The sequence below is a fragment of the Copidosoma floridanum genome, unplaced genomic scaffold, assembly GCF_036245765.1.
Source record: "Copidosoma floridanum isolate Cflo_tuat_1 unplaced genomic scaffold, Cflo_Japanese_pri ptg000025l, whole genome shotgun sequence".
Lineage (NCBI taxonomy): Eukaryota > Metazoa > Arthropoda > Insecta > Hymenoptera > Encyrtidae > Copidosoma > Copidosoma floridanum.
Genome location: NW_028321902.1, coordinates 8,170,847 through 8,183,971, shown reverse-complemented (window position 1 = coordinate 8,183,971; position 13,125 = coordinate 8,170,847). Strand labels below are relative to the sequence as shown.

General features: G+C 40.1%; 1 protein-coding gene across 3 annotated transcripts in view; it reads right to left on the bottom strand.

The window, feature by feature from the left end:
• foxo (forkhead box, sub-group O) overlaps positions 1–13,125 on the bottom strand; it is a 62,444-nt gene that overhangs the window by 20,859 nt on the left and 28,460 nt on the right. For all 3 annotated transcript variants that reach the window (XM_089595515.1, XM_089595517.1, XM_089595516.1), the window contains 6 exons: positions 3,841–3,965; positions 2,562–2,753; positions 2,344–2,459; positions 2,047–2,273; positions 1,630–1,947; positions 910–1,528 (listed from right to left, as the gene is read on the bottom strand). In XM_089595515.1, the coding sequence (XP_089451641.1) occupies positions 998–1,528; positions 1,630–1,947; positions 2,047–2,273; positions 2,344–2,459; positions 2,562–2,753; positions 3,841–3,965 (1,509 nt within the window). In that variant the 3' untranslated portion in view covers positions 910–997. The remainder of the gene's footprint in view (positions 1–909; positions 1,529–1,629; positions 1,948–2,046; positions 2,274–2,343; positions 2,460–2,561; positions 2,754–3,840; positions 3,966–13,125) is intronic.

The following is a 13,125-nucleotide window of genomic DNA, read 5'->3' as shown; positions in this document are numbered from 1 at the left end:
CAATACTTTTGACATAAAAATGTTTATCAATTTTTGTAAATAAGCCATTTCGATGAATAATTTTATTTTTTACAGAAAGTTTGGCTTTGTTTGCGAGATATGATGAAAAAACTGATGAATGCATTGACAATATTCCTATCTCCTATGTCCACCCTCTAGTTTAACAGAAACCTGTCGTTGATTTTCCTAAATAAACAATTGACCAATTCCAGCAATAAAAATTTATAAACGCCTTAATTCCGTATTCCCCTATTTTTTTCCAAGGGCATATTTAATACGATTAACTCTTGCGATTTTTCAAAATTTTTCTTACGATTACTCGAAAATCAGGTGTAACATAATGATTATTATTATTATTGATTAATTTGGGGGGAAAAGAAGAGCAAAGGGATCGTCGGTTTGCAGTACCAAAAGTCGAAAGAAGGAAGTAAACTTTTTTTTTAATTTCTAATAAGAGGAGAACAAAAGCAGAAAAGAGCAAAGGGATGAGCCAACCACTTAGCCAAAAGCTGTAAGAGTCCGAAAGTCAAAGTTGCTATAATCGGTAGATAGACATTGCAGGCGCCAGCGAACTAGCTCAAAAACTCCCCTCCTCCCTCTTCTACTCCATACTTCTCAAAGAATTCACCCCCAGTACCGAAAGCGTCACAAGAATTATAAAGTTATCGCTCGGAGAGTCAGCCTTTTTCTGTATCCACCCACACTCTCAACTTTTTCCACACAGCTCGTTTTTTTTTTTTTTTTTTTTTTCATCCTCACTGAAGCTGCTACTGTTTCGCTTGTTTTCAATTTTTGCGTAGAAAAACGTAGCATTCAACGACGTAATCGCAAGATAGTGGCTTGTATCAAGAAAGGTTGTAATGCAAGTAGGGGAGGGAAAAAAAAAAAAAAAAAAAAAGATCGACTCACCGGCAAGCCTGAGTCTGACAAAGTCATAGGACGACGACGTGGGCTGCTCGCTCGACAAAGGCGGCGTCGAGGGCAGTGGCGGCCACTGCTAGTGAACCCAAGAGGGCGAGGCGGCCGGGGTGGCCGCATTCGTCGAGGCGTAAACCGCCGCCGCCGCCGCCGACGCCGCGTTGCTACCGACGACCCCACTGACGTTGCCCGCCGCCGCCGCCGCCGCCGCCGCAGCCGCCGCAGCCGCGTGCAGAGTCGCGTCCGTCAACTGGCCCATCGCCCCGACTGGGCCCGTCGCCCCGACACCACCCCCGCAGTCGTTGCTCTGCTGCATCAGGCCGCAGTTTGGATTCAGCAGGCTACTACTGTTGTTACTACTACTACTACTGTTGTTGTTGTTGTTGTTGTTGTTGTTGTTACTGTTGTTGTTGTTACTGTTGTTGTTATTATTGTTGTTACTGTTGTTGTTGACATTGCTGTTGTGGATATTGTTATTGTTGTTGTTGTTGTTGTTGTTGTTGTTGTTGTGGCTGCTGTTGTTGGTATTGTTACCTAGACAGCCCACCAAAGAGCTCTGCTGAAAGTTTATGTCGAGGGTGCCGTTTATCAGCAGCTCGTGTTTTATCACCTGAAAAATCAAACACACGATATACAGGGTATTTTTTTTTTGTTGTTTTCTTTTACTTTGCGACCGACCGAAAACACTTTGGATGAGGTTGCGCGTCGTACCTCGTCGATGTCGCAGTCAAAGTCCTGGAGGGTCTCGATGTTGATGTTGAGATCGTCGAGCAGAGCGCTGTTGTTGAGCGCCCCCATCAGTTGGCCCATTATCGTGCTGGGGATCGGCGACTCGGGCCGGCTGTTGACGCTTTGCTGCTGAGGCGACGGGGACTGCTGGGGCTTTTGCTGCCGGGTTTGCTGCTGCTGTGGCTGGGTCGGCGACTCGTGGCGCGCTTCTTGCATAAGGTACTGCTGAATCGACTGTGGACTCGAGTCGTTTTGCTGGTAGGACGGCGACACGCTCAGATTGAGGTTTGGTTGTTGTTGCTGTTGGACAAGCGTTGACATTTTGTTTGATTAAATAAAGGATGAAAAAAGAAAAAAAAAAAAAAAAAAAAAAAAAAATGGAAAATTAAATTGACCAACCAATTGACAGGTGCACGGTTGCAAGCGGTGCAGAGGGCACCTTTGCTGGTTCGTCTGCTGTGGCGTGGGCGGCAGGCCGTAGGGCGCCGAGTTGTTGCGAATGGGCGGATTCCTTTGGTATTGAGATTCGAAGTACGAGGGCGGCGGGGCCGATTGCTGTTGCTGCTGGGACGTTTGGTACATTTGGTAGCCAGGCACCAGCTTCATCGTCTCGGCTAGGCTCCCGGCTATCATGTGGCAGACGACAAAGTGTTATTTGACGCAAACTTAATCGATTGATGGATTTTCGTTAATTACCAAGCTGTTCGGTGCTGTAGTTAGGCGCATAGGTGCCCGACCATTCAGCTTCCCCGATGACGGCGGGTATGGGGCTCAGCCGTCCGCAGGAGGATGCGTTGCTCGACGCGCGCGGGCTGGGCGGATAAAAATCGTCAACGACCGAACTTCAAGAGGCACACGTACAGTATATGTACGTGTAGGTATTTACGGGTGGAAATCAAGGTGAAAATATTTACCGAAACTCGGGCGAGAGCTGGAAGTTGCTGCTGGGAGGCAGGGGACTGTCGGGAAATAGGTCCAGGCCTTCGCTGACGCTACTACTCGGGCTCGGGGTTGCGTCCGGCTGCAGACCATTTCTCAGTGCCTCCACTTTCTTTTTCACTCTGCCACGTCGCTTCTCGAATTTGCTGGTCTCCATTGACGTCGCTCTAAATACATACATTTTTTTTTTTTTTTTTTTTTTTTCATCATTTCGTTCCTATTTATTTCCAACCATCATTAGTTTAGGGGGAAAATCACCATAGGGGGATATTTGGTGCAATGCAGTAAGATTGTTTGTAACTCAAAGTAGTAACATACAGGAAAATGGCCTTACCAGTAGAATGGGTGTAATGTATGTGTAAGAAACAATTTTTTTTTTTTTTTTATTTCAGTAAGGGTGAAATCTTTCGAAAAATGACCATGTGCTCATCATTTTTTTTCTTTACCGTCTACTGTTCCGAAGCAACATAATCAGCTATCTTCGGAATTCACGCTTATTAAAGTCGAAAAAATAATCGCTTTTTGTATTGAGTTAACATCATTACAATTGACTATTAATTACTTTCGTACTTGAGAGTAGTTTAAATAAATTATTTATTATAAATGTGATTAATTACAATATTATTTTATTTACGTTGTTCAACTACAAATGTAATTCAATTACACTCTTTTAGTAATTCAAGTTTTTGTTTGAAATACTGTGTTTTAAATAAAGTAATTAAAATATTGTATTCAAAATAAAATATTCAAATATTGTTAATGAAAATTTAAAAAGTTTGGATTACTTTATACGATACCATTGAAATAATAAATTTATTGATGTTACTCACTTCATACGTTATAACAATGACAAATAAATTGAATTATTTAATTTAACTTTTGTATTTAAATGAAGTAATTAAGGAATCAAATAATTTTATTTACAATTTAAATAATGTATTTGAAATTTCTCAAATACTGCCGATCTTTGAGCATAGGTTATACTTGTACTCGACGGAAATACGTTTTTCAAATTCAAAAATTTTGTAAAAACACATTATTTGATCAATTTTTTAACTTACGATGTTTATTGTTATACCTTTATGTGTTACTTTTATCTTCACGAGCTTATCAAAATAGTTTAATCGATTTTTTTACTGATTTACTTATTGACTACTTCACAAGCCATGTATACATTTTTATTTTAATCACATAAATGATGATGATAATAATATAATTATATGCATATAAAAAAGAGGTCAGTGTCCACCTTACCTTCTACGAGCCGATTTTCCGGGTTTGGCATCTGGATTGATCATCCACCACGAGCTTTTACCAGTGCCCTCGTTCTGCACTCGCATAAAACGGTTGTGAAGTGAAAGGTTGTGTCTAATTGAATTCTGAAACAAAATAAAATGAAAATCTTATTAATTATGAAAAGTCAGTAGTTATAAATAGCCATATATGTATATACATGTTCGAAACGATTTAAATGAAGGAAGATGAAAAAATTATTTAATTTGCAAAGATCTATAAGTATTTTTTTTCATTGTTTACATAAAGTTGAAGTACTACTTTCCTACGTCTGTCTTAGTTTATTTAATGAATGGAAATTTACAAGTAAAAACGTGTTTTGTCAACAAAAAATTGCAAAAGTCCGTTTGCCAACTTTTTTAGCAGCCTTGAATAGTCTAATAATAAATTGTTTGGGGCAGCTAAATTTACCTTAATAACTAGTGGTTGTCTAATTACGGCACGGAAAAGTAACGTGGACGTTGTACGTTTAACCATTATTGCACAATTACAATTGCTTCATACGAAGGCATCCTTTTTTTTCAATTGATTCTTTTACCCAAGCCGGGGTTTAATCGTTTTTAACGAGGACTATTTCAAGTCTTAAATAAAGTCGTATCATCATTTGCACATAATCAAAATTTTCACAACAGGGGATAGGTAAAATGAGCTGAAAAAAAACGCTTAAAAAAATGAGAACTAAAAATAAACTATAAAAAGTGGTTATACGTTTCCTCCGAGTGTAAAATAAAGTGCACAGAACTCAATAGTTCCCAGTGAAAAAAAAAAAAAAAAAAATTCGTCGTCCAAGCGCCTGAGAGTCGTTTTGCTTGCGCGCGACTGGCGCAAAATTTGGTACCATGGGGTAGTTAAGTAGTGCAAAATGAGTATGGTGCGCCGAGAAGATGCTGCACATGTATGTCAATATACCTAAACGAGTTTTAAAAATCAGTGGTAAATATAATACATGCAGGTAAGGAGTAGGTATAATACATGGCATCCGTATGCGACGGCTGCTGAATACTCGTTGGTCCTGAAAACTTAAAAAGAGGGCTACATGGTTGCAGTTTTATGCGACACTCGTGAGGCTGCGCCCAGAATCCATCCATACATACATACATACATAAATGTTCACGTAGAGCAGGAAACTCTCAGCGATTATTCCAAAGTTTTGACTAATTGCGCGTGAGATCGCTATACCAATCGTGGTAAAATTTTTACTCTTTCCAACTCTAACTCTCTCTCTCTCTCTCACGGGTGCGCGTCCGCGTAGAGGCATGCCACACACGCCGAATATGTATTACGTGCGATATGTCATCTTGTTCTTTCAGAAGAGACGCTTGACAACTGTACTTTCTCTATCCACTTTTTACTTACTCGGCTTTCTCCGTCCCTACTTCCTCCGTTCTATGAAGATGCGCCCACCCTCTTCCAACCTCCGCTTCGTGACTTTTCTTTTCCTTTTCTTCAATCTCTCAAATGAATTTTATACCACTACCAACGCCACTGCTGCTGCTTCTTTTTCCTTGTCATCATTTTTATTCAGTCATTTTACTTTAAGCGGAATTCTAATTAATTATAAAATAAAATGTGGCACAACGTCATACGAATTTATATATTTTTATTTTTTCATAATAAGAGGAGCGCGCGTAAGCCGATTTTTAGTCAAACAGATGCACACAGATACACTCGTGTTCACAAACTTCGAGAATACTAAGATTTTAATTTGAAAATGTTACTAACTTATAATCAATAGCCTCATATGTTGCGGAATTTTTCTTGTAGTATGTTTTTACTATTTTTTAAAGATAATTAGAAACTTTGTTGTTAATAATAAGGAACAAAAAAAAAAAAAAAAAAAAAAAAAAATATGAGATAAAAGAATTATTTTGATACAAATTTTTTCCTTTCCATTTTTCAGGTGTTTTCAACTTTTTGTACCATTTCTGCTTACATTTTTAATGGTAGTTCCTTAATCTACTCGATAAACATTTGTATAAAAATTGGAAATGCTCTAATTCACGTAGCTCCATTCAATGTAATTATGTGTAGGTATAAACTTAAAATAGTTAAAAAGTAAATGTATTATACTTAAAAATCACTCAACGGATCGAGCCAAACATGCAAAAGATTTGTATTGATGAATAATTTGTCATTCGTATATTTGAAAGCCTAATCGTACGTTAAAAATATAAAGATAATAGACCGAGGCAATAGGTACAATTAAAGCATTGATGTTTTAATTTTTTAAGACACCATATCACGCATCAGGTGTTGAGCTCAATACAATAAATTTATTGTGCTATCAGCTTCACATTGAGAGAACCCTACAAACACATATTGCAAATGACGTAGCACTTTCCATACTATATACGTATACAATACATGGTTCGGCCTCTCTCTCTCACATGTAAAGTAAGACCACAGAGAGACATCTCGAGTCTTGGATTTGTTGAGGGTAAGCCCTCGTTAGCCAACTACAGATAATCTGCAGATGATCTACTGAGCCCTTTTTTACGATTTCTGATGAGGATATACGTTTAACCACGCGATCTTGAGTTGAGATATTTTCACGAGTAAGTACGTTTCAAACGCAATATTTACAAAGAACACACTCGTCACAAAATTGCGATATCGAATCAACGTTAGTATGCAGTGTCAACAGTAGGGGGTTAGTTCTCACATCCTCAGGTTAAACGCGCGCGCACATCGGTGTACTTGGTGCACAAAATAAACACGCGACAACTGTACGTGTCTCTCGTGTGTTTCGAATCGATTTCACGAAGGAAAAAAAAAGGAGAAAAAGAAATACATACACGGAGCTAAAAAAGAAGGGGGTGCAGAGACTCTCGGCGTTTGCGATTTAAATAATAAATGAGCATTACGTTGACGAGTACAGATAGCAGAGAGAGAGAGAGAGAAAAAGTTATAGGTAGACAGGAAGGCCAACGTGGTGTCCCCAAAGACTACCACAACAATAGTCTCCTGCTGATACGATAACACGTATACATACTACTTGATTCATCATCGGTATTAGTCGCACGCGATGAAGCTCATACGATTAGAGTACACAATTTTTTCTTTCTTTTGTTTTAATTCACTCAAAAAAATAAAAATTTTCCGTATGATTCGATTGGTAATACTCTATTAACGGAATCAGTTGGTAAAAAGTTGTGCCTCTAATTGGCGATGATAATTTGAAAAAAATTAATATAAGAAAAATGATCATTTTCTCCATCATATCAGTGATCGCTTTAAAAATATAAAGACGCTTATCTATTCTGAGTTAATTATATAAAATATGCTTTTATCTTGCTTCTCAAAGACTTCATCTCTCTTTTTTTCTTTTCGTCATGAAACAGCAGGAAAGATATATAACTAACGAAAATAGCGAGAAAATTACTATTCAGCGATAATACGACACCTTTGCAGCAGATTATCACGCATGTATACACTTTGGTTATTGGAACACGAGACATGAAAGAAGACAACCACATTTTTTATGTATTCGTGAATGAACACACGTACACACTATTCCTCGACTAGACAAGAGCGGCAAAAGTTCAGACCGCATCTTTTGGAGCAAAACAAGCCGCGTTTTGTCTACGTCTAAACTGTGGGTTTGCGGTAAAATTTTTTTCCAGACAGATTAGGCATCTTATCGGCTTAATGTAAAATTTGTTGTGCTAGTATCCAAATTTTTCACTCATTTGCACCATGTATTAATTATTCAATGTATCTCAGAGCAAATATTAAATTTTCTGCAAATACTAAACAGCTTCAGGTATCCTTTTTTAACCAACGCACTCATTGCAGTCACTATATCCTACAGCAGTAATACTATCAACAAAATTGTTTCCTCTTTAATCAATAAATAATCAACGTTTTCAGAGCCACGTAGTAAAATTTCTATAAACTAGCCAAGAATAATGTTTCAAGGTAACAATAAAACAAATAAGAAAAAGATAAAGCACGAAATCATGGTAAAAGTGTCGTATACACATGGGGTTACGTGACAGAATTAGAATGAGATAGCGAAAGGGACTCAACACACACGAATGTGACCCAGTGAATAAATGATCTTCTCATCGGTGCTCCAATCATCATTGCCGCGTCAATTATGCAACGGACAAGTTGCTCATGAAAGCCGCTTACCTGTACCTTTTTCCTCTAATTTACTACTTTTGTTTATTCACATGCTTTATACTCTATTCTACATTTCACAACGATTTAAAATCGATCCCTACGGATCAGCCGGGCCCTACGCTTACGTTGGTGTGCGGTTGTAAATGTTTAGAGAAAGTAAAAGTGCGTCGCAAAAAAAAAAAAAAAAAAAAAAAAAACTTGCGTTTAAACTAAGTTTCGAATGTCAAAAAGTCCTGCGTTTTCGTGAGGTACGAGCGCTGGATTCGCTGGAGGGACGAGAGGGCGGGTGCCGAGTGTCACTTCAACACGCTACCTTGTAATGTGAAAGCACTGTCGATGGCGGCACCTTCGACTAATTTTACTCCACAGTATTTAACATATAGAAAGTCCTGGAGAATGAGGGCAGTACCGAATTTGCACGCGGGTAATAGAAAATGTTCCATTGACTATACAAAAATTCAGATTCCCGTGGACAAGAGAGAAAAATAACGTGTTTCCTACTTTTTTTTTTCATTCTCTCTTGGTACCTGTCCTCGTAAAAATCTCGAAATGAAAAGTGAGAGGTACAAAGCAGCAGCGCCGACACACGAGAGATCAAACGAGACGAGCACTAACGCATGGACTTTTAAAAAAAATAAAATTACTCTTTGGAATAACGACGACAAAAACGAAAATACCATGGATGCATGTGGCTGTTACTAATATACAAAAAAATGAATCAATAACTTGATTAATTAGTTTCACAGTGGAAATTCTTTCAAAGATACCGACAAGTTGACAAGTGCAACCACAAGAAGTATTTCTTGGGAAAGTATATTTTTCCATGCTCCGCTTTATTTGTACCTGATGTGGAAATAACATATGCACTTTCCATTTGACGCTTTACCCTAAAATTAGACAAAAAATATTCGTTACGCTATTTGACACTATTTTTTTTTTTTTTTCGTAATAATCAATTAATATTGACGATTTAACATATCAATCTAATTTATACACATGATGCATAGAAGTATAGAGTGGTTAATATTGAAAACTCGAAACGCACCAATAAAATACGTTTAAGGCTTTGATAACATTTTTTTTCTTCAATTTATGAATCTCTATTGTTTGATAATGAGACGAAAAATGATGACTTGTCTCACGGTTACTCTTTTACGGTAAATTTAATAAAATTTTGCTCTTTACGTACATGTAAATGACCCATTAGGTAAATTCTGCCCAAATCACTGCTGAGAATAATACCCAAAGCGCCTTACGATCCATAAACACTTAACGCAAAATCGCAATATATTTTTCTTATTTAAATTTATGCCAAGAGCCGATACAACTTTTATACTTGAAAAAAAAAAAAAAAACAACATCAAGACACAGAAAGTATTTTTCCTTTTTTAGGTTGAAAGTTTTTTCGTTACCTGCCACCATTATTTCATTACCAATAACCAATTCTCGTAATTTTCAAAGACATAGTTAGTTAGAGACACAGAGAGGAGAGGAGGAAAGTAACAGATATAGGTCGGCAAGTGTGGTCTATACGTGCACTAAAATATTTAGGCCAAACGAAGGAAAAAAAAAAAAAAGTACTCCCACACGAGCAGAAAGCTCCCCCATATTTTCCGTAACGATTCTTCCGCACTGGGAATCTCGCTCTCTCTCCCATAATGTAACATGTAAGGAAGCAAAAAGCCCCCCCCCCTTCTCAGCCACGTACAACACGTGCGAGCGGGTGCGTGTTGTACGCGCGCGCACAATTCAATTTGATAAATATCGATCGCACGCGTCACGTAAGGGGCTTATTTGCAGTGGCGGGTATAACGCTTCGTAGAACCACCCCTTCTTTCAATGCTCTTTAAAATGGGCAACATCATAGAGGGCAAAACACGCCACTGTAAATGAACCCTTAGCCACTATGCTAGTGTAGTTCAATGGGGCTGATGGTGAGTTGGCAAGCTCAGCTCGGAGGGCGCAAGAGATCAGACCCTCCATCCAATGAGAGATCACCAAAGACAGTAAGTACATATGCATACACGTTGGATAGCAGGTGAAAGCAGGGGTTGGCATATATCTTTTATCGAGATATACCTATACTGCGGTATCTCTCATTGGATGAAGGCACTTTTCTCTTGCGTCCTCTGAGCTTACAAACTCGCCAGTCCTATCCACGTAGGGGTGGGCAGTATGTCGGGATAATATACATCAATGGCAGCCCTGTAGTTGCCGATGTTCAGGTAGAAAGAGACAGACACCCACCCTTGGTTCTTCATCTCTCTCTCTACCTGAGCTTCAGGCGGCTACAGGCCTAAGTATAAGCCCATTCTTATTGTACATGTTTGTGTGGTTGTGGTAGTAAGGCCACGTTCGGAAGGAGCGGCACGGCGTGCGCGCCGAAACGTACAACCTCTCACTCGCTCTCTGAACGCGTAACTGAACGCGGCTCGAGCGAGTGTGTTCGTGTTGAACGTGTCGATGGCCTTGGGAATCGAATCCATTTAATAATGCACCGACGCCGCGCTCTCTGCTTGCTGACAACGCACGACAAAGACATCACGCACGAGTAAGTTTCAGAAGTCAAACGTCGGGAAGTCAGGGAAAAGCTGAAGGTCCGTCGAGATGTGAGATAGGGGAGAGCTTCCCCCCCCCTTTAATTAATCTACTTGGACCCAAAATTCATACGTATTGTATACACGCGTGCGAGCATAATATGCCCGGATAATCTAACGTTTGTACTTACATCTCAGTGATGGATAATCCACGGAATACGGATTCCACGTACCGAAAGTGCTGTTGGTACATATAAATGTTCAAGGGCTTTTCATCGTGTTGTTTTTTTTTTTAATAATAATGATTCATGAATAAAAAGAATAATCTTAAAAACCATATAAAAATTAAAAGAGGATGACTTTATGAATGAAGACGTGCAAAATACAATAGGGGTAATGACTTTGGGTTATTGCAAAGCGTGACATTTTGAAGTCGACCCTCAAAAGTTTGCTAATACCTGAACAAGTGGGCTGAAATTAGGGAAATTTTTATAATCAGTCAATTTGTTGTATTGATATTAGGTGAACATAAGCCACATTTACATATGACATAATATATATACAACATCGATTTAAGGGGGCACCAATATTGGCTAATCAAAGTATAATTATAAACGTAGAAACAAGAAGAAAAGCTAATTTGTCTCTAGGAATAGCATTTTCAGCATGGATGATTTTATTAACCCGAAACACGAGGTATCTTTCAATTTTTTGTTAAATATACTACTAAAGAATTCGTAGTTAACCGCCATGAGAATAGCTGTGATATGCACTTAACACGATTTTTCAAAATCTATAAATACACTAGATGAACCAACCGGTTGTTCTGCTCGGTTTTGACAATTAGCATCAGCTCCTGGACTCATTGTTTGCATTCTTCTCTTGATCAATCCAGTGGTCGATCGAAAGAGAGATCGAAACTTGTGTATGGGTATGCTTGTGGCCCAAAAATTATCCGAGACAGCAAGAGGGGCGCGCGTGCGAGCGAAGGAGAGTCACAGGAAGAGGAGGAGCATTTACCCGAGGGTCGATCCTTCTTTCTTGACTCCGCGTACCCCAAAAACTCTGTAGAAATTCCGAGGGAAAGAGAGACTTTCCATAACGCCCCGATAGCGTCGGCGGGCGCCGAAAGTACGTATATGCTCCCGTTACCGCATATACATGTAACGCACAAGGACGACGATACCGTAGTAGCCCCCGACCCTCCGTCGAGATACACACACACACACCCCCCAAGCAGCGTCTCAAGAACTGCAGTCCGATCGAGCGGTAAGGAATCTCATCAATTTATTATGGACATAAGCTCTAGCTATAGCTCCGGTGCTCTTATCACCCCACGCGGATCTTTTGCCCTCGTCCACTGAGAAATAGCACCTATTCTACACGCATGGATATATATATATATAGGGGGGGGAGGAAGATGCTCGAGGGAAAAATGCACGCCGAGCACTTACTCGTTTGAAGGAAAAAAAAAAAAAAAAATTCGAGGGGGCATACCAAGATGAGAGAGAAGAAGACGATGTCGACGCGTAATCGATAGGTAGAGTTTTCTTTTTCACGTGTGTGTGTGGTCCAACTTTTTGGTGGAGAAGAAAGTACATGGAAGGAGGAAGGCAAAGTTGCACTTTTGCAAAGTAGGAGTGAGAGAGAGAGAGAAAGGCATGGAGATATCGGAACGTAAAACTCGATCAGGCGCGTTCTGCGAGCGGAGAGAGAGAGAGAGAGAGAGAGAGAGAGCCGAGTAGCACAGGAAACGCTCCTCTCTCGGCAACTCTGAGCAAAGAACAGGTTGAGAGAAGATGCCTGGGAAGAAATAGGGGTGGAAGAGGAGGAAGAAAAAAGTATAAAGAAGAAATGAGGGAGCAGAGAGAGGTAGGTTTGCGAGAAAGTCCAAAGAAGGAGGAGGATGGATGGGGGGCTGAGGGAGAAAGAGTCGAGGGAAGAAAAATGATCCATTAATCTGAAACCCAAAGTCTGGTGGCGCCTGGCGTCGGAGCGGCGGCGACGTCGGCAGTGGCTGTACATACATGTAGTACCCGGGAGTGCCCCGGTGGCGCCGGTTGCACCCTCCGTTGCTACTTGACGCTAGCTTCGAGCGCCTCTCTCTTCCCATCGCCCTTAAACGTGCCACCTCCCTCCCTCCTGCCCCGTTTTGTATCTACCTTCTTATAACTTGTACAACTCTTTCTTGCCCCTCTCTCTCTCTCTCTCGATTACGGCTATACTCTTGGACTCGGGGGAGGAGGAGCAAACGAAGGGGCAGCCCGAATTTTCGTACCGATGGGTCTTTTAATTTTATCATCCCTCTCTCGGGAGAGGGAGAGGGAGGAAGTAAAGCGAAGAAAGGGCCAGTTTCGGCCTATTACTCAGCCTTTCTTTCAATTACCCCCTTTTTACTTAATTACTTCGCCACTGGCTGCATTTCTTACCATCGGTGGCTACCGGCTGCTCTTCTTTTTTTACCCCCCTAAGGAATTCCAGAGGGTCCTCTCCTCCTGGCACGCTCTGCTTGTACGTGAAAAAGCACGACTTTACACTCGATTAACGCGCCGCCTCCTGTAATTCAGTCTACACGCTCGTTCGC